This window comes from Merops nubicus, unplaced genomic scaffold (genome assembly GCF_000691845.1).
Source record: "Merops nubicus isolate BGI_N331 unplaced genomic scaffold, ASM69184v1 scaffold11141, whole genome shotgun sequence".
Lineage (NCBI taxonomy): Eukaryota > Metazoa > Chordata > Aves > Coraciiformes > Meropidae > Merops > Merops nubicus.
The window spans coordinates 18,845-39,986 of NW_008587612.1; the positions used below are offsets into that span (position 1 = coordinate 18,845).

Genomic DNA, 21,142 nt, shown 5'->3' on the forward strand with positions numbered 1-21,142 from the left:
GAAAGAGATAGTTACAGCCTCTCATGGTTTGTAACCTGTATTATCAGAGAAACAACAGCATGAGAGACCTTAAGAACAGTCAGTAGTATGTCCAATAATGAAACTACACATCTTATACCCAGGGCTGTAGCAAATGGCTGAAAAAAATGTGTAAGAAATTTTCTAATTCTAGATAATATACTTGCAGAAATCAGACTTTTTATGTGTTTTGAGAAATGAAACATTTTGCACCCACACTGTACAAACTCGGGGATTTCGGTGCTTAAATGCAAATATATTCATAATCTGGGAGGTTTTGTTTTGCTTTGTACAGTTCAGTTCAAATGAGCAGGCTTTAAAAAACAGCCTCTAAAGTAAGGCTTTTAAAATTAGATTGGTTTCTCAAATTGGTATAGTTTAAGCTACAGCAATTTACTTATTAAATTCATGTTTAAATTTGAATTCAGTTATTCCCCTTGACTTCAAGGGGACAGCTCATATTCACATGGAGGCAACTGCTTAATAGCTTTGCTTAATCAGATCTATCAATGGCTGGATGGGAGAATAGGAAGTCTTGATTCAAGCATCAGATCTTAAGGAATTTAAAATTTATCCTTTGATAGAGAAAGAACCTGAGAAGTTAAAACACTGAAGCATACCAGTATCAAACCTGGAGCTTGCTGCTTCATTGCTAGAAGCAATTTGTTTTGCTGTTTGGCTTTCAGCTTATGTATTATTTCAGAGCTGATCAAAAGAATTGGTAGCAAAGTGTGAAATAAATTGTACCTCTAAATAAATCGATTTCACGTTCCTGGGTGCTTTAAGTGATTTTGGTAATATTAATATTTAAAATATTTCTGTCTGAAGTCTTTTTATGACGACGGATAGCAATAATGGCCACCATTTCATTCTGCTGTTTTTCATATTAGAATATTACCCAGTAAATATTGTAAAAATACTATCTTTTAGCCCTGAAATGGATGCAGAAGATTTCAGGCGTTTATTTGCAGGGAAATGACTTTTATTCAGTCAATAAAAACAGTCTATTAATTCTTCTACTACGTTTCTTACATGGGTTAAAACTTATATTCTTTAAGGTTTTCAGCTGAATGAGAACTTTTCCTTAACTTCTGTATATGCAGAAGACTAATGGGGTTTAACTTTTATTTAATACCTTCCTAGATTTTCTCTGCAGGTTTTTTCCATTGTGTTATGCAGATTTCAGAGTCTGATTGCTTTTAGCTAGGAAAACGTGGTGTAATTAAAGACTTCTGGTCGTGGATGGACTAAAGATGATAATAAGCATGAAGTAGAATATTTAGAGGTACTTTGTCTAAAAAGTAACAGGCATTTAAGCATGCACATGCAGATAGTGGGGTAATGTCTTAGGAGGCTCCAGCAATCTGGCAGCCAGGTACATTTATGTAGACACAACAGCGTGATAAAAGCAGCGCAGACATCTGGATCACAGTGCTGCTACACAAAAACATCTCTGAACAATTCTCATTCTTGCACTTACCCAAATTTCCAGCCTTGTCCACCCCTTTCTCCTCGCTCCTTTCTCCGCCTCTGCCTTTGTCTTTTATGTACTTGCAGAATCTCATTTTTCCTTTACAAGTCACCTCCATCTGCTTCTGTGGCGGAGTGGCCCTGGTGCCACACATCACGTTGAGGAATTCTCAAGATGAAGGGCTGTATTCACATCACTACTTCTGTCTCAGCACTGTTTCATGCTTGTCACTGCTCAGCACTCAGCGCCACACTGCCTTGTTTTGTCAATAACCATTTATTTGTTGCTGGAATAGTAGCAACCATTACATCTGACCTCCCTGTTTCATCAATTATGGATAGATTATTGGATGTGAACATCTGCAAAAGCTCGCTGTTGAACTTACCTCCTGGCTGGGATTAGATAAAGTATTAAACTGTTGTTTATTGTCAGGCCAAAACTCTACTGGGAAGCCAGGGAATTCCAGGACTAGCAGCCTCCCATCAGCAAGCACCAAAAATTGTTTAGTATTGCCACTGTTTCCCATAAGATCGTGGCCATTTATTATTTACACTTATTACTAGTTGTTATAACATACTTGATAAAAGCTCTTGGCAGGCACAGTGTTTCCAGCTATTGTCACATCTGTCAGGATGGAAAGGATACATAAACTGTTTTTTCCTCTTATATTGCTGTTAGAGAGTAACAGATGAAGCTTCTTCACTCCAGACTGTTAAGCCATGCTTTATTTTGAAGAAATATGTCAACGATGGCTGGTTTGGAAAACATTATGTTCCTGTAGTAAATAAAGATTGCAGCAGCCTTTACTAGATTAATGTTCCTTGCAGTGAAGATTTCAAATTGTACAGTAATAACAAACTGAAATACGTGGGTTTGACATTTGCATAGGTTTGGGGGTTTTATTTTTCTCTGAAGGACCTGGCTCATTTTTAAAATTTTTTAATTTAATAAACCCTTTATGAGGAATAGTAAATAATGAAATTATTACTGTAGGTGTAGAGAATCAGAATGAATATAATTATTAGTGGCACAGAAGACCACAATTAAGAACAGTAAAACAGAAGCCAGTGCAGAGGAAAGAAGAAGGATGTGAAACAACAGTTAATGTTTATTCAATCATTTCTACATTTCCTCTCTTTCAAGTTTCCTGTGCAGCAAATTGAAGCGTGCAGGGTGAACTCCTGCCCCTGTGGAAGCCACGGGAGTTTAACATCCCTCTGGGGAGGGGAACTTTCTCAATTAGTTCCTTGTATTCCGTTCAGGATCAAAGTGAAATGTCCATCCTCTGAATATGCAAAGCATACAAATAAGGTGATACAGGCAAAGAACCCTAGATCTGATCTTGATAGGCTGTTAAGGAATGAGTGAAATGTTTGTCTTGCCTTCTCTAATCCTTCAAATAGATGTAGAGATGAGTAACTTGGACGTTTGACTTGGCCAGACTTCTGGGAGGATTCTTCTACATCCCTCCCCATCCCCTGTCCCTGATTCCCCCACTCCAAGATACATGCTTATGCTGTTTATTAACAAATGCCCCAATTAAAGTCCCTGGAATAGCAGCTCTGGAACAGACCAGGCTGGCCCATTCCAGACAAATTCTATCTCTGTAGGAACAGTGACTAACTTTGCACCTTGCTGGTTTAATTTTTTCTGTTATTGATCAAAATAATGCAGTCTGTTGTAATTAGATGTGGCTAAGGGCAAGGAGTTAGCATCACATTTACACAATTTCAGCTGGTGAATTTTGGTTGTGGGAAAAGTGGGACTTTTAAATTTTTTAACAGTTGTGGCAAATCAGGGACTCAAGTTTCAATATCCATAATTACAATGCTGTACTGCTTCTACCCTGGATGCTCCCTGTTCCTGAACACATTCAGCATTTAACAAGGTGTGCTCTGCCATTCAGCTGATCCTGTTATTTTCCTGGGATCAATGAACTCTTGCTCATTGTAATCAATCCACTGCATGAGCAGTATAATTTTATTACTGCTGTCCAACTGCTCTCACACTGTGTTTGGTCAAAATAAGAATACTTCTGAGTTTGTGGTGCTGAAACTCTTCTTTGACCTTACTCAGGCTGGCCAGAGCTGTGTAACCATTCAAATTATAGTAATAATATAATACATGTATATTTTAATATAATATATAGCACTTTTTATGCTTTTTTAAATACATGTTTCTTGGGGAGCTATGGGAGAGGGTTCACTGAACTGTACAATTCCTGTCCATACAGTTCTATTGCCTTTTATTACCACTGGACTGTATGGAAGTGAATTTTTAGTGACTGTCAGAGCTACCTGTGGTTTTCTAGAAGTATTTAAGAGATACCTGGTGGTGTGAGGCCAGTAGTCTCACTCAACTGCATTGTCTGTCTTCCAACACCTATTCCTGGTGCCAGAAGAACATTGACAGATCCTTCCAGCCAGGCTGGGCCATAGCCTGTTACTGCAGTGCCTGTCAGGAATCATTAGCTAGTGATCTCTTTGACTCATGTTCCAGCTGATTCTCTGATCCCTGTTCAAGATCCATGAATGAGGCAGAAGCATCTTTACAGCTCAGCAGCTGTGAAATGGCTAAACACAGCTAGAGCTTCAGAAATCAAAATAAACCTATCTCCAATCAAGTTTGACAACAATATCAAGTGCAAAGCTGAGAGGAGAACTAGGTTTTTGTGGGTTTTTTTTTTAAGGAACAGTATTAGAAATCAATATTATCATGTTTTGGGCAGAATAATGTATTTTACCAAAGTAATGAAATACTGGTAGTAGCATTAATCTTGTGTTGGGTAAACGTTCTTTATTCAACATATCTTGTATATATTCATGCCTTCTATTTTTATTCTTCTGTCCATTATCCCCAGATGTATAAATGCTTAGTACAGCCTATGTCCTTCTGTCTTAGTCCTCAGTGTCTGCCAATGGGGTGTGTGCATTTTTTTATGTACATATAAAAGAACTACAGGTGTGACAATAACAAAAAAACGAAGGGTGGGATTTGGATTTGGGGGGTGGGGGAGAGTTTTGTGGAAGGAGCTGTTGTATCTGGTTTATGTTAACAGAATAACCCCAGGAGGGTCATACTGGCACAATGCTGAGATAATTGAGAAGCAAATCTGGGCCCGAGTTCTGACTAATATTTTTCTTGGCAAAGGAGGTAAACATGAAATTCAGCACTATCTAGAGAATCAGGGCAAGAGCTATACCATAAATAGGCTCTAATGGCAGATTTAAGCTGAGCTTGTTACTTTATTTTTGTGCTATAACTCTCACCACAAGAGACATAGAAAGACCCAAGCAAAAAGTTGATTCTGTAAAAAGATGCTACCACAGTAACTTTCCTCTTTCCAGTTACATCTGCATCCAGCTTTTAGTGCTAAGCAAGAAAACAAGGGAAATTGTACAATGCACCCTCACCTTTTTATCTGGGAGCCATGAAAGCTGCTAGGGTTTTGTTTATTTGTTTTTCAATACACCAAAATATTAGTGCGTGTCCTGTGAGATGGTTGTCATGTGGAAAACCAAGTTGAAGTCTTCACTCTGCCACCTCCTCCCATCCTGCACCAATGGGGACAAATGATTGAAACCTCCTGCTCATTTCTGTGTTAGTCTTTGATTTTCATTGCATTTAGGTTTTTAACTGGCATTTCTACTGCAGACCCACAGAAATGGGAAGTTTGAGAGAGTTGCTGTTCTGGGTCAGATAGAACCAAACACTAATTCATGAGCAGAATTGGTGCAGTATTTAGAATTTTTATTTTGTTAAACTTACATTTTCTTTTTAGAGGTAGAAAAAACTAAGTTATTCTAATCTGTTCAGCTGCATGTACAATGATCCTTTTTCCCCTAGTTGCTAGGAGGAAATGCACAGCAAAACAGTATGGAAATTTTTTAATGGATCAGAATAAATCTATTGATACAATGAGGAGGCTGATAAGGATGATCAGGAGAAATAGATTGCAACAGCTTCCTTCCTCAGGACTTTTTGTACATAGCAAATTAAAAACCAAACCAACCAACCCCAACAGAAAAAACAGACATTTTGCCCCTTCAGTAACTCCAAATCTCTGAAAACTTTGAGTTTTGAGAAGGAAATTCCTCCAGATTTATATAATACCCAAATCCACTCTTCTTAATGTGCATTACCCTTCTAGATGATGTGGTCCCATTCAATATTTCTTTGCACAAAGTTATAAAATTTTATTTACATTTCCTTAGCATGAAAAAAAATTACCATGACATTTAAATGCATCATATTGACCATAGAATACAGAAGCAAAAGTATGTTACTTTAATAAGAAGACTTTTGTTGTCTAGAATAATTACCCCATCTTTTTGGTTTGTCTAATGACAGCTGTATTCTTTAGGACTAAAAATGGACTTTTGTGTAGGAGTTCACAGCATTAATTATCAAAGTGTTGCACCTCTTCCTTGGATGTCACTGTCCTTCTCATTTTAAATGCAAATTAAAAGTGTTCTGTAACTGCAAGAGACTTGGAGTGAAATCCTCTAGTAGCTGCATGTTAATCCAGTATTTTATCCTGCCTCCTCTGCTTTTCATATCCCAAATGTTGAAGGTAAGGGATGCACCACAGGTGAGGAGACATCTCCTCACCTCTTCCATGTGAATGGATACTGGGCAATTGTAGCATGCAGGGGCACTACCCAGCTCCCTTCCTGATTTGTGTGGAGCAGCAGGAACCTGAGACCAATATGAGCATTTCTCATCCATAAGAATTAATTACTTTATGTATTTACTTCTTTCTAGCAGCTGTTGCAGAGATGCAGTGAACCAACTTTACTTGAGCTACTGTTTTTTCCTTGGTTTTAGCTGTACTTTTAGGCTTTTTTATACCTTTGATAGAAAAAAATGTGCACTTGCCTCAGCCTTAGGTGCCTATGTAACCTTTCTGTGCTAGATAGGAACTAGAAGCCCCATGTCCTGGTTTAATACTGTAGAGGCCAGCTTAAAGTAGGAGTGATTTCAGTCCACTACATAAAAGTTTAGAAACCTCCTGACACTCTTATGGTTGTTTTTTTTGATATGGGCACGATTATTATAAATGTTGTAGGTCCTGTGAGTTAAATGCAAAACCAAGAACTGTTTCTTGGACACTTGAGTGTTTCTATTACTCTCCTGGACTATTAGAAGGACACACTGCAGGCTTTGACAACTCTGTGCACTGGGTTTAGGGTGAGTTCTGAACTGATGTGACAAGTTCCTAACTGAGGTGCCTTTATACTCTGTCATATCTTATGCATTGGTAACTCAATTGGCCATGACCTTCAAGGGTAGGATGCAATGCTGATGTACATGAGAACATAACAGCTAAGAAAGTACTTGAGGGATGATAAATAGTGCAGTCCACATTAATAAATGCTGCTTTTTGTGCACGTGAAGCTTAGGTGACTAAAAAAATAACAGCCTTGTGGAGGGATGCTCCTGAATGTAGTAAAACTCTTTTGAGAACTAGGAAATCTGAGTAGTGGAACCAGTGGTAGAAATTATATTAGCACACCCAGGTTGTCTTCTTTTGGACCAGGCACTTTGCCAATGATAGGGATGCAGTCTTACTAAGAAAATGCTCTTTTCCCTCAGTATAAATAGGCATCTTGGGGCATGCAGGATGCTGTCACATGTCCCTGGGCTGTTCCCATCCCCCTTCAGAGCTGGTAAATGACATTCACTCCTCCTTTCTTGGAAACGTGCAAAAAGGATTTCCATAGATAGTCTTTGGAGATTTCCTGTTTTCTCATGTGTGTAATAGGTTGGGTCAAGTAACAAAGAGGAGGGAAGAAAGAATAGGATTTAATTTTATATCCACTGTGCTGTCATCACCATTAGGAAAAAAAAAAAGTGGATGAAAAGAAAAAAATTATACAATATGGGTGATGTCAGTGTTAAATTAAATTAAGATCATATGGTTTTATGCAGCAGCTGTAAGCCTTTGGTTATGCAAAGGGTCATGATAACAGAGATTCCAAACGAATGTTAATCAATTGCTGTGCCCATGAATAATGAGTCATAAAATAACCTTATCTACAGTGTTTTAAGCCGACATAATTGAAACGCATAACCTATAATTTATTCACTTTTGGGGCATCTGAATTGTGCTCAGACAAGTTGTCATAGTGACAGTTGAAAGAGAAAATAAGTTGTATTTCAGCCTGTCGTTCTAAACCATCCTCAGGTATTGATTATCAGAAATTCATCAGAGCACAGCCCTTTAAAATCTTTTCAATTATGGATGAGGAAATTTCTGTTGCAAATGGGGTAAGACCTCCTCGGGTTTGGCAGGCTGCCAAAATGCAGGGATTTAAATGCAAGTTATATCTTTTTAATTTGTAATTATCGAGGCATTTCAAACAACTATAAGTAATGATCAAAAACCTAGTCCCATTACAGCTAATTAAAGAAGAAACGTACAAGTGGGAAAACTTTAATTTTGTGTTTCATACAGAGTGGAAGGGGGGGGAGGGGGAAAAAAAAAAAGCTAAAATTCTTAACATTGTATTTACTGGGGGTTTTATTTTCCTCTTTCACAGCTTTTGAACACCTCTGTAAAAATCTTCACAGCACTTTGTGATTCTTCTGGCCTAGGCAGAGCATATGCAGCTATCACCAAGATCTTGCTAAGGTAGGTTGGCACATCCTTGTGTGACTGTCAGTGCAGATTCATTCAGCTGTGAAAGACTTAAATTGTTCCAGGTCTGTCACTTCCCATTACTGACTGCTTAAATTTTAAGCAGTGCCCTTCTGGAAGTAAGTGACCCTTTCATCCAAAGTTATTTTAAACTGGTACACATTTCTTAAAGTGTATGATCCAAGGGTTTTTTTTTTAACCTCTAAAGTATGTCCTCTTTTTCCCCACACTTTGGGGGCTTTTCAAATTTGTTTGGTTTTGGGTTTCATTCTCGTTCCACAAATTTGGGAGGGACCTTATGGGAAAAATCAAAATCCAGGAATATTTTCCAGGTTAAAAAAGACAACAAATCTTGAAGATCCTATCAAGCTTCAATAGCTTGTAATCTCAGTGTAATCTTTTCTGAACTTTAAGTTTCCATTTATTGCATTCTCTTCTTCTGTGGAGGCATTTCTGCTTTGTCCATGTGGAGCTCCATCTAAATTTGTTGCAAATATGATGCTTGTCTTCAGTATTTTCATCTGGCATCTGGCTTTAAAATCTTCTTCTAGGTGGATTAGTTTGAAACTACTTCAATCTCTTGCACAAATAATTTTGACACAGTCTAATGCAATTATCAAATGAAGTAGGAGAAAAAGAGATTAAAGTGAAGGTTGCAGCTTATCCTTACTTCATCCTGTGTTTGGGGACTTTAGTGCCTATGATGCATGATAGAGGTTGGGAAATTTTTGGCAGAGGATGACTTGTCACCAGGTTCATTTCAGTGTGCAGAGCAAATTCTCCTCTTTGGGTTAGACACCTTGTCTCTTGGCCTTTCAGAGCACATAGGGACCAGCCACAAGAACAGTTCTCTTCAGCTTTCTGATACATAATTCATGGCTACTCATATTCTGAGCATCCTAAATAAGCACATGGGATAGGATATTCAAAAAACCACTGAACAGACTTAAAATAGCAGGTCCTGTTTTCTCAAAACTGTCTCAAGCCTGACTGAGAAAGATTTAGTTGCTAGGACACCAACTGTTACAATGAGTGACTTTGCAGTGAGTGCAAAGTTGTCTGAGCTCTCAGCAGCATTCGTGGCTTCCTTGTGTTCAGAAAAAGCAGCAGGCTGGGCAGAGGGTGGCCTAAGACAGCCAAGAGGACATTCTTTAAAAAAAACATGTATGTTGGGGGGCATTCTCTATTTATCTGGCAATGGACAGTCTCACTGCTTTCCAGTTGTTCCAATCTGAAGTCCAGGTAGATGACATCCATAGCTCTACCTTTGTCCACTGATGGAGTTGCTCCATCATAGAAGGCCACTAGGTTGGCCAGGCAGGACTTGTCCTTGGTGAAGCCATGCTGCTGTTTCAGATCACCTCCCTGTCCTCCATGCCCCTCAGCATGGTTTCTAGGAGGGTCTGTTCCATGATCTTCCCAGGCACAGAGGTGAGGCTGGCAGGTCAGCAGTTCCCAGGCTCCTCCTTTCTGCCCTTTTTAACAATGGGTGCAGTGATTCCCTTTTCCCATTCACCAGGGACCTCCCCTGACTGCCAGGACTTTTCAGATATCATGGAGAGTGTCTTGGCACCTCCACCAGCCAGTTCCCTCAGGACTCTGGGGTACATCTCGTCAGGTCCCACAGACTTGTGTATCTTCAGGTTCCTCAGGTGGCCACAAACGTGACTTTTTCTCACAGTGGGAGGGACTTTGCTCCCCCAGTCCCCAGCTTGTGGTCCACCAGCTTGAGAGGTGTGGGAGGGAAGGTTGCCAGTGAAGACTAAGGCAAAAGAAGTTGTTGAGTACCTCAGCCTTCTCCTCATCTGCTGCTACCAGCTTGTCAGTCTTGCTCATTGGGGTGTATGCTTTCTTTGACCTTCCTTTTCCAGCTGACATATCTGTAGAAGCTCTTATTATTCTTTGCATACCTTGCCATGTCCAGCTTCAGCTGCTCCTTGGCCTTCCTGAAACCCATCTCTACACAAGCCTACATCCCTACCTACATGCCTACATCCCTACCTACATTCCTACAACCCCACATCCCTACCTGTCCCTGCTTCCACTGCCTGTGCTTTCCCTTCTTGCCCTTTCCAGGGCAGTAAGGTCTCCCTGGATTGGGCAGCCTGCAGTAGACACCAAGCACGAGGTTCCCTTTGTTGCCTCAGTCTCTAATTCTTACCCATTTCCACCTCCTCGTGGCTATTCTTCAGACACAGCTCTTCACACTCTGTCCATTTTTGGATGTAGAGAGAGGGCAACCCCTTCCCCTCTCCTTCCTCACCTGTCCCTTCTGAACATGAGTAGGCATCAATAGCCACTCTCCAGTCATGGGGTTAATCCCACCAACTTTCAGTAATGGCAAACTGAGTCAGAACTGCATTCTGACCTTCAGTTGACCATAAATTCAAAGAATCTCAGTTCTGGATTTATGCTTCAAAACCTTAAACAGAGACTTGGGTAAGATATAAATCAGGGGGGGCCTTAAGTCTTCTTGAGTGCTTGAACTCTATGAGTGAAAGTCATAGAGACCTGGAAGGTTTTCATCTGTTGTCTTCATGGGACAACTGTGCAAGGAGGTGTCACAGATGGGGAGATGGCCTTCCATGAAAGGAAGGCCTTCCATTTATTCATTGTTTTAAGTAAAAATAGGTAAATGCTACAATTACATTTACAATCTCACAAGCAGGAAAAGTGGCTGAGTTGACTGTAAATTTTCCCTGACATGAGAAAATAGCAAAAGCAAAATTTGAACTGGGTGTTGAAGGAGCTGGCAAAGCTTTCAATTGTCTTGAAATGTTGTGGCAACTAAGGGAAGGTTCCTGAGGACTGGAAGGTTGCAGACATCACTCCTCTCTTCAAGATCAAGGAGATTTTGGGCTGATCAGCCTTGCCTCATCCCCTGAGAAGGTGATGGAGAGAATAACCCCAGAAGCAACTTCCAGATATGTTAAGGACAAGAGGGTGATGGGATTTAAGTCAAGGAATTGTGCTTCAGCAACCTGAGAGCTTTCTAGGATGAGACAACTGCCTTGGTGGGTGGAGGGAAAGCAGTGGATGTTGTTTCTCTCATTCTTAGCAAGGTTTCTGACACCATCTCCCATAACATTTTCATGTACAAGCTGCTCCAAGGTGGCTTGGATAACTAGGCAGTGAGGTAGACCTAAAACCAGCTGAGCTGCCACCTTCCAAGGATTGCAAGCACTGAGATGAGGTCCAGCAGGAGCCAGTCACTAGTGCTGTACTCAGGGAAGGGAAATGCAAAGTCCTGCACCTGAGGAAGGACAACCCCAGGCACCAGTCCAGGCTGGGGGCTGATGAGGGAAAGGAGCTGGGCAGAGAAGGACCCGAGTTTCCTGGTGGACATGAAGTTGCCCTGGGAACAGGGAAGAGGGATTTCAGCAAAGTCCCCAAATTTCTACTGGGTGGCTGTAAAGAGGAGGAGCCCAGGCTCTTCCCAGTGGTGTAGTGACAGGATAGGTGGGAGTGGGCACAAACTGAAGTACATGAGATGTCACTTAGACACCAAAATAAGAGAAGAATTACTGTGAGGGTGAATGCTAGAACAGGTTGACAGAGTTTTTCATCAACAAAATCATGCTGGACCAGCTGTAGTGGGTCTTCCTTAGAGGAGGAAAGGACATCAAAAAATTATTTGAAAAGCCAATATAAAGACAGATAAGTTTCTGTACCAAACTTTTGGATATTTGCTTGTCTGACTTAGAGCTAACAAGCAAATCTCTGGCAAGTCTATTCAGAAAATCTTGGATAAATGCCTGAATAGTTACTGTTGGTGACAGAATCTCCATTCTCAGCTTGATCACTTTTTCTTTACTTGTATTTTTTTACCTGATCTAGGCTAGACTCATGCAAATCACTTTATATTTGATAGGTCATGCCTTTACAAAGAAAAGATGACTCTTGCCCTAAAATAATGCCTTATAACCATGATGGCTGTGAGATTTTTGTGACAGATTGGAGAAAGTGGCTCAGCCACCCAGAACTGGACTAAGGCTTTAGAATCTTTTGTGAAATCTTTCCTGAATATGTTTCCACAGACCACAAGAAGCTGAAAATCTCTGTCTTGTGCATTTAGGCATGTCATTTTCCAGGGAAAAATCCAACATAATAGCTCATGTTCTTGGCTTATTCTGCCAGTGTCCACCATGGTAATGACTTCTTGTGGACACATGATTTATACATCCAATTCAATCACATGAGCAATCCTATAAAAGGTGCATATTTTCATAAAAGTCTAATAGGGGGGGAAAAAATCTCACAGGGCATTTTAGCATGAAACTGGAAAATGAGTTGCTGTAGATGTGTAATCTCTTCTGCTGAAGTCATCATAACTGTTCTGTGGGATCATGAGTGACTGTATCTTCAGGAAATTACATTTTATGCATTTAGGCAGGTGATGTCTAAGGAGATAGAAAGTATATGGCTGTATAAAATGTAGATTTTGGAAGGAAGTATAAAATATTAGCCCTTTGAGTAGGAAAGACCTGTTTATCACATTGCCAGGATAAAGTGTTTCAGTAATCCTTCTAACATACTTGAAATACCTTAAGCTGCAGTGCTTTGAAAAGTGCTTCCTTGGAAAAACTGTTAAAACTCCCAACCAGTTACTAGTTGGCATCAGTGAAGTTCTCACAGTGAGAAATATCTTTCTGGGATGTATCAAATTGATTTCTCTTTGCTTGAAAGATGTGAAACGCCCCAGAAATTTTCATGTTTTCTATATGGGGAGTGTAGGTTTGTCTGTGAAATATAAAAAAAAATAGCCAAAAAGACATCAAAACATTTCTATTAATTCATGAAATTAAGAAAACCTTTTTACATTTTCCTCCTGTCACTGATTCCATTTGCTTTATTACTTTCAGGCTCTAGCCCACAAACTTGGTGGCACAATCAACAAACCCCTTAGTGGCTGTTTCATCTCTGCTCTATTTGATTTCTCCACTCTGAGTAAATGATTAAGTTTTCATGCATTGGTTCAACCAAAATCTATGTTCACTCAACCACATCCTTTATTGATTACTTCTACTGCAAACAGTAGGCCAAGTGTGATATACATAATTGGACAGTTGTCAGGGGATGTGGGTGTTAACAGTCCTGTTTTCCCAGTTGGAAACTGGAATCACCTTGATACACAAATATTCTGCACTGTTTCATTCTCATTCCTTGGACCGAGGAGTCCTTCTCCTCAGAATATATGTTTTTAACTCTCAAAGGTCTGGTTGAATGGATTTAATGATTATACCATATAATATGCTCTTCAAGTTGCACCTGTGCACTGCATATAGAAAACTGGCAAAACTGGAATTAATATTTGTCTAACACTTTAACCTTGTCCTTTAACTTATATAAATCATAGGCTGTATTTCTGTGGGGAAACGTTTGATTTTTCTCTTCTTAGGGGAGGAAAAAGGAAAAACGGGGTTTAAAAATGTGTTTCTCATTCTAAAATTTAGAAGCCTTTTGACATGGGGCAAATGTTGATGGTTCAGTATGTTTCATATTCTCATTCTGTTAAAATACTCAAATTAGGAAAGTTCAGTAAATCCAGCTCTGCTTACTGACAACTAAGCTTCACAGTAGGAGATACCTGAATGTTTCAAGCACGTTGGTTTGCAGGGGTTTGGAATCCTTTTGTGGCAATCCTCAGTCACATCCAGATAATCCCTGCTAAATTTGCAGCCATGCTTTGCTCTAACCTGTGATAATTACTCTGATAGCACAAGACAGAGAATTGCAGACTTCTGCCAGATTTTGAAAGCACATATCCCTACTATAGTTTAGAATAAAAAATATAATGTAAATAAACCCCAGTCAGTCGTGTGCTGGAAGAATAAAACTTGAAGGCATTTTAAAATGCTGAGGAAATAAATCACAATTCTTTATCACTTGCAGGAACTTCTATTTCTGTGAGTTTCTTAATTAAGACTGGATTTTCTGGCTTGCTTGCTGGCTTGACATTTAGCATGCTACACTCCTACATTAGTGACTCAAGTTCATGGCTAATATTGGGGTCAGCTGCAGTAACACTTCAGCCTTAAAGGGAAAAAGAGTTCAGTGCCTTACTCACAGGCAAACCCAGATGTCTGTCTTACCTCTTGTAATCACAGTGCAGAGATCTTATATTGTTAATATGACCAGCTTTATTAAAAAAAAAAAAGGAAATCTGCAAATGTTATTGTCCAAGCACATTAGCCAATTCCAGCACTGATTCAGCTGTGACCTCAGCTTGCTCTGATCTCCCTGGGATTTGAGGGTGACACCTGCAATCCAGAGTTCAGAGGTTTGCCTGTGTGACTCCAGCAACCTTTGATCCAGCCAGGCAAAGGGCAGTACTGCACTCAGGGAAAGGCTGTCACCCCCAGAACAGAGAGACAGCCTCTGATGGAGCTGCTGCTGCTGCCCCACCAGGGTTCTAGAGCAAGAAGTGGCAGCTCTGAATGACAGGAGCACACAAAATCTCACTGAAAAATTAGCCTTCATCCTCCTTTCCCCTGTTTTGTCAGGGTGTGAGGTCCAGCTGTATTGGAAGTGTTATCAGCTGCTTAGGAGAAAAATTATTAACACCATGGAAAATCCAAACCCCCTGTTAAATCATCACCTGCAGTTTCATTCTTGGCCTTAAAATATGGCATAAAATTCTGAAGGAGAAGTTTTTCTTTCACTCAAAATAAACCATCAGAACCAAAAGTTGTGCCATCAGAGGTTCTGTGTGGATTGGTCTCATTGGGTTCAGCACAGGTAGTGCCTAGACAACTGTTTTGGAAAGAAAGTCCAGTCACAGAGGAGCCATCACAGAGTTCCAAACAGAGGCACAGATCATTTGGAGGAGCCATCTGGGTGAATATTTAATTTTGTTCCTGTCCTTTTCATCAGCCAGGGAAAAGTAGATGAAACTATTAAACACTTGGAAGAGTTTCTGGAGGCTGCTGAGAAGACTCATCTAAGCCAAAGCCTGGTGGACTCATGTGTACTCCTTGGGAATATTTACAATGAAAGAGTAAGTACTGGGTGCAGTAATGATGTCAAACCATTGGCTTAATTCATGGTGAAAATCTGGTTTTGCATATAGCATAACCCAGAAGAATTTGATCCAGTCATTGTATCTTACAAGAGTTACCAAAGGGGAAGGTACTGTGTAAATAAATGTGCCTTAAATTTTTGGGAAAGGTGAAAATTTCACATCACATGTAACACATAAGGGTTTGTTTCCTAGGACAGATGAATAAATCTCCAAATTCAGATCACAACAAACTTTCAGTGCTGTGAAAAATCTGTATCCAAACCACTATTGGGATCACACATGCCCAGAAAGAATCATCAGTCAACAATGAAATTTGAAACTAATTGAAAGGAAATGAAATTTTATTGCATTACACATTGTTAAAAAGCACAAATTTCAATTCATGTATATGACATTGCACACTAATTAGCAGTTTTCAATATTAGCTTCATTTCCTCTATACTTTTTCTCAGCCAAATTGATGAAATGGGTGCTAGTAGCCAATAGATTGGCAGAGGTCTGTGTTGGTAGTTCCAAGCTTACTCCCTTAGCACACCTAGAGATGCATCACTTGCACTGCAGTAGTACATGGGTTTTTTTTTTTAAATCAGGAGGGATTAAATCAGAAATACTACTGCAGAAGTGAAAGATTCATGTTGAGCCCTTCAACACCTATTTTAGAGCTGAAATGCAGGCTGGACAATGTGGAAATTGGGAAACACTTTCACTGTGGACAAAATAAAAGTAGAAATACCCTTTCAAAATCACCCTTTCTAGCTTCTGCTTCTTTTTTTGCCAGAATTTCTTTTTCTTGTGTAATATATTGAACCTACTACTTGCCCCTTTTCACTTAATGACCTGAAAATGACCTGAACTCCCAACTACAAAAGTTGCTGGCTCATTTTTATTTCATAAGTAGTATAAAACTTTCTTACTCTGGAATCTCTAAATTAGCCTGAGAGTTTTCTATTGACATATCTTCTTAGGATAAAAGCTGAATTTCCCATTGAAAAGTAAATTTTAAAGTCATTGAGGACTTGCTGAAGTGACTTTAAAATGGATTGTGTGAAATTTAAAAGAAACTAGAGTGATGTGACACTCTGCTTAATTATAATACTCCAGATTTAAAAAATAATTGACTGAATTCTGTTTAACTACTTTTACATTTCACTACTTCTGCCACCATTGCTAATAATCAATTCTATGAGAACTGGTATTTTAAGAATTAACCTCATTTTGATTATTCTCTGAATCCTCTTTCTCAGTTCAGAATTTGGTGCTTTGAACTGGGGTAGTGATGTGGAAGGGAAGAAATGTAGTGAATTAATCTTATTAACTTACATAAAATATGTAATTTAAACATTAAAAAAAAACAAAAAAAACCCCAACAACTTAACATTTTACAATTCCCCATTTTCTATAACATTTTTTTTCTGCAAGGTCAGCAATGTTTACCAAAAAGAGCCTAAATTAACAGTTCCTTTCTTGGATCACTTCCTGCTAGGTGTCAGCTGTCACCACCAGTATCCTCCAAGTCATTATTAGGGTCTTTTTATTCAGCTCTGTACTTCCACCAGTGATAACAATTACTGTCCTCCTCATCACATTAAAGAGATCTCTATTTATATCCAGATCTATCCTTGGGGACCTTTAGTAAACCAAGGATGTAACTTTTACTGTTCTTCCCAAAGTGACTTTGACCCAATTCACTTTGCTCTGTCCACACTGCTGCTTTATCTCCAGCTCTCTCAGGTCACTCTTTCACCACCATCACTGTCTTTCTTCAAATGCTGTACACTCAATTCCTCCTTTCTAGTCATGATTCCTTTACCTATACATTTCTTGTTCTCCAAACTGCCAGGCTTTGTCTTCTGCAGGGCTATTAGGTGTAATTTCTCCCAGTTTGTTAAGCAGGTTCCTTACTTAACCTGCAAACTCTGAAGTTAGCACACTTCTTCATTTCCCATTTCACTTTTCTCCAGTTTCTTAGTCTGATTTGCTGCATTCCTCTTAATAATTGCATCACTTAACCTATTATAGTTCTCATGAGGATGGTAGGGAGATGTTTCTGCTTTTTATCTATTATCCCACTGCTTATTATCCTTTATTCATTGCTGGGTCCTCATAGGCCTAAGTCTCTTCTCCTGCTGTATTAAGCAAAGCCTAAAGACTACCTGAATTTCTATTACCCTTTGCTCCTTTTTTTAATTACAGGCACATTATAACAGTTATAGAAATTTGATCCCAAAAAAGCAGTATCAAGGGTGACATTTATCAGTTGGAGCCTCTCCTCCTGGTCTCTATTCTCTATGCAGAATGGAATTTCAATCTTAATAAATCGAGCTGGGGGCGATGGGATAAGACAGCTCTGAAAATGTTTTTTGGGCAGGAAGCTTGTGCCATCAAGGCAGCAGAATTCCACATCAGTGGGACAAATGGAAGGTGTCTTCCAGGGATCAGGAAGGCTATAATGTGGCGATGATAAACACATAAAAGCTGCCACAAGAACTTTGTCTAGCTCTGACAACAGCCAGAACTAACTCCTTCAGAATAAGGCAAAGGATGAACAGTTCTCTTAATGTGGTATTTATTTACATAGATTGTATCTACTGGAGCTTTCTCCACTGCATTCCTGATGCATCCTTTCTTTTTTTAACCTTACTACATATTAGAGTTGTTTTGCATTTAGATGAAGCCACTGCAGAGCTGCTCGTGTTATTCCAAGGCCACCTTCCTGAGCCTGAGTTAATCAGAACATACTAAAAGTTACAGATATTACAAGTGTACAAATATTACAAAAGTACACAAATTTTACAAAAAGTTACAAATAGACAGCATGAATTACCTATTTTCTAAAAAATTAATTTCATTTGCATTGTTAGGTCCCTTGGAATTCCCTCAGAGCCTTGCAAAAAAACTTCCTTCTTCAACATTTGTGGCTAAATTGTGATTTGATTCCTTTTCTGTGATAATTAAACATTAGACAACACTGATACTGGAGCATAAAGTTATTGGATGATGCCACATGTAATAGTAACACAAAATGAAACCTTTCAAGCCTGGATTATACCACCTAGTTTTAATGAGAGGTGTAATTTTTTTTTCCCAGCAATTCAGTCTCTTTGTCTTCAGATTTCTTCAAATCTTTTATTTATGCCCTTAATTAGGTCTAAGTTTTTAAACTGGAAGCTTGCTTTTGCAACTTCTTCTGGCTCCATTTCTGATGGTAACTCGAGTTAGCTTCATAATAAAAAAAGAAATACACAAAAGATGAATAAATATACCAAGAAATATTTTAGCTTTTCAGCAGTATCCTTCAACCCAGCATGATTTTTCCTGTTTTTCTTTCTGTTCCTATTTAGTGGAGAAGTTGAGGAGTTTTCTTTCTATATCTCACATAAGAAATAGTTCTTGTTATACTTTAATAAATTTAATAAATTATAATTTAATTCCTCTTAAGGTATTATCTGCTGTATACTCCTTTTTACTGGATTCATCAGTGTTGGATTTCTGTGTTCTGCAGGATAAAGAGATAAATTGTATGAGTTTTCTGTTTAGTAACAGAAAAAAAATGAAATATAAGCTGAGTTTTCTGTTACAGAAAACAGAAAACTCAGCTTATATTTCATTTTTTTCTTTTCTTAACTTTATCTTGTATTTCTCCTACTGCTTCTCTCTGATTAGGAGTATCCCTGGGTTTTGGCATACACCTTCTTCCCCTGTAAATCTGCAGGTTTAAATTTCTGTTCTTTTCTGTGCTTTAAGTCCATCATTTCATTATCCTTTTTTTTTTTTATCCCATTTTTAAGATTTCTTTTCTAAAATTTAGCATCACAGTAGTAAATTAGGACCTTTCCTCTCACAGAGATGTTAAATTTAATAGTGATAATTTCTAAATGACCTGTCTGTAATCAGTATTAATACTTGGCATTGGTATGCATAGATTTGTATGTTCAAAATACTACACAGACAACCAAAAAACAATTATGTTCCTGAGAAATAAATGGTTTTCTTTGGATTTTAGAGGTTAGGAAACAGCAAGGGAGAGTGATTTGCTTAATACCATGCCATGAGTCATTCTGAGGGTTGGCCTCTCAGCTGCAGCATCTCTGAGGGGCCAGAGGAGCAGGCTCTAATGTCAAGGTAAAATCCAGGTGACCACAAGTAGTTTTTACAACTCTTTTCTTTTTTTTTTTTCCCCTCTTCTTTACTAGGGGAACTATAATGAAGCTTTTGAATATTTCAGTCAGGCTTTCGAGGCAGCAAAAACTTTAAACAATTTGCCCTTAGTGGATGAAATAAAGGCTTACTGTGGCATTGCAAAGGCTCATAAACTGATGGTGGCATTTAGCAGACATATAGAAGCAGAAGATCCCATCAGCCTCAAGTACCTGCTGGCATGGAAGGAGAAGAGAAGTGACATGTGCACTGACCCTCTTCCAGTCGGTAAGACATTGGTTATGAAACACATTAGTGCTGTATTGTCCTCAATGGTTAAGTCATTTTTCTTGTAGAGGTTTATTAAATTATTTCCTGGGCTTCATCTTTGTGCTTAATGGAGGTTAGATTTATTCTTTTATATGCTTATTTTAAAGGCTGAATTAAATATGTTTAAATCCAATATAGCAGGGAAAAACAGGTAATAGTGTTTGCTATGGATGGTAACTTGTTTCAGGGATGTTTTCCAAAACATCAGTTGCAGGCAGACAGTGATGAATTAGTTTAGTCAAACATAATTATTTTAATCTTTAAAGAACAATAATCATCATCTTCATTTGCAGTCAGTTGTTCAAGCACCTCCAAAAGTAAGTTACCTGTTACTAAAACTTAGGAGCAATTTCTGCTGAACATAGATGGGCATAGTTCTGAATTCTGAAGGGCGTGCTGGCTTATTTTTGGCATCCTTATCCCTGACATTGGAGGGGAATAAAAAAAAAAGGACCTCTATGATTTCTTGACAAACTGACATGCATTATCTCCAGGTATTGATAGTATTAAGCTCTGTTCTAGTGAGACAGGAAAAGGGATAAGTCTACTCCACCTTAAAACCTTCTTCTCTGCATTCCTGTGGAGAATGTGAGTCTGGAGTACAGTGGAAATAAATGACAGCAGGGGCAAGGTTGTAACATGGAACTTCAGAGTTACTGTGTCCAAACTCCCTCATTTAATCCCAGACAAAGAACTCTTCCCTGCTGGTTTCTTATGTATCTTTTCCTCTCCTAGAATTGAAACACATAACTTCAACTGTGAATTTTATACATAAAGTAAGTTTAATACCCTGGTAATTGAAGGTGTTAGTGGTTTAACATGAGCCAGGGTACCAAAGGCTACACTGGGAGCAACTGAGAAATGTGGAATGAGGACATTCACTGGCATGCTGAAGAGGTAACAAATTAGATAGGACTCTGTTTGGAGTTCCAGTGATGGTAACAGGGCAGTTCTTTCTCAATCTCCAGATTGTTTATTCTGAAGAAGAGGAGGCTGAGGGGAGACCTTATTGCTCTCTACCCCTACCTGAGAGGAGGTTGGAGTGAGGTTGGTGGTGGTCTCTTCTCCCAAGTAACAAGCAATAGGATGAGAGGCAATGGGCTTAAGTTGCACCAGGGGAGGTTTAGATTGGATATTAGGAAGCATTTCTTTGCTGAAGGAGTGAGGCATTGGAACAGACTGCCCAGGGAGGAGCTGGAGCCACCATGTAGGCATTCAAAAAACATGTAGATGTGGTACTTTGGGACATGGCTTAGCAGTCATGGCAGTGTTGGGTGGATGGTTGGACTTTGTGATCTTAGGGGTCTTTTCCAACCTTAATGATTCCTTGATAATGTGTTTCTTTAATAAGTGAATATCCACCACACTCACAGATCTTGCTGGCTGGCAAGATTAAATGGGTGCATGTCTCCTGACAGGGATATTGAGTTTCTAGACCTGTAGTGCAGATGCCAAGAATTCCAGCAGAGATGGTCAAAGAAGAATCCAATGTCAAGCAACTTGTATGCATTTCATGTGAGGATCA

The 21,142-nt window shown here is 39.1% G+C and overlaps 1 protein-coding gene across 1 annotated transcript in view; it reads left to right on the forward strand.

The window, feature by feature from the left end:
- TTC29 (tetratricopeptide repeat domain 29) overlaps nt 1–19,575 on the forward strand; it is a gene marked incomplete at both ends in the record, with an annotated part of 26,635 nt that extends 7,060 nt beyond the window's left edge. The window contains 3 exons of the mRNA XM_008948981.1: nt 8,032–8,123; nt 15,003–15,126; nt 19,344–19,575. Of these exons, the coding sequence (XP_008947229.1) occupies nt 8,032–8,123; nt 15,003–15,126; nt 19,344–19,575 (448 nt within the window). The remainder of the gene's footprint in view (nt 1–8,031; nt 8,124–15,002; nt 15,127–19,343) is intronic.
- Nucleotides 19,576–21,142: the final 1,567 nt, after the last annotated feature.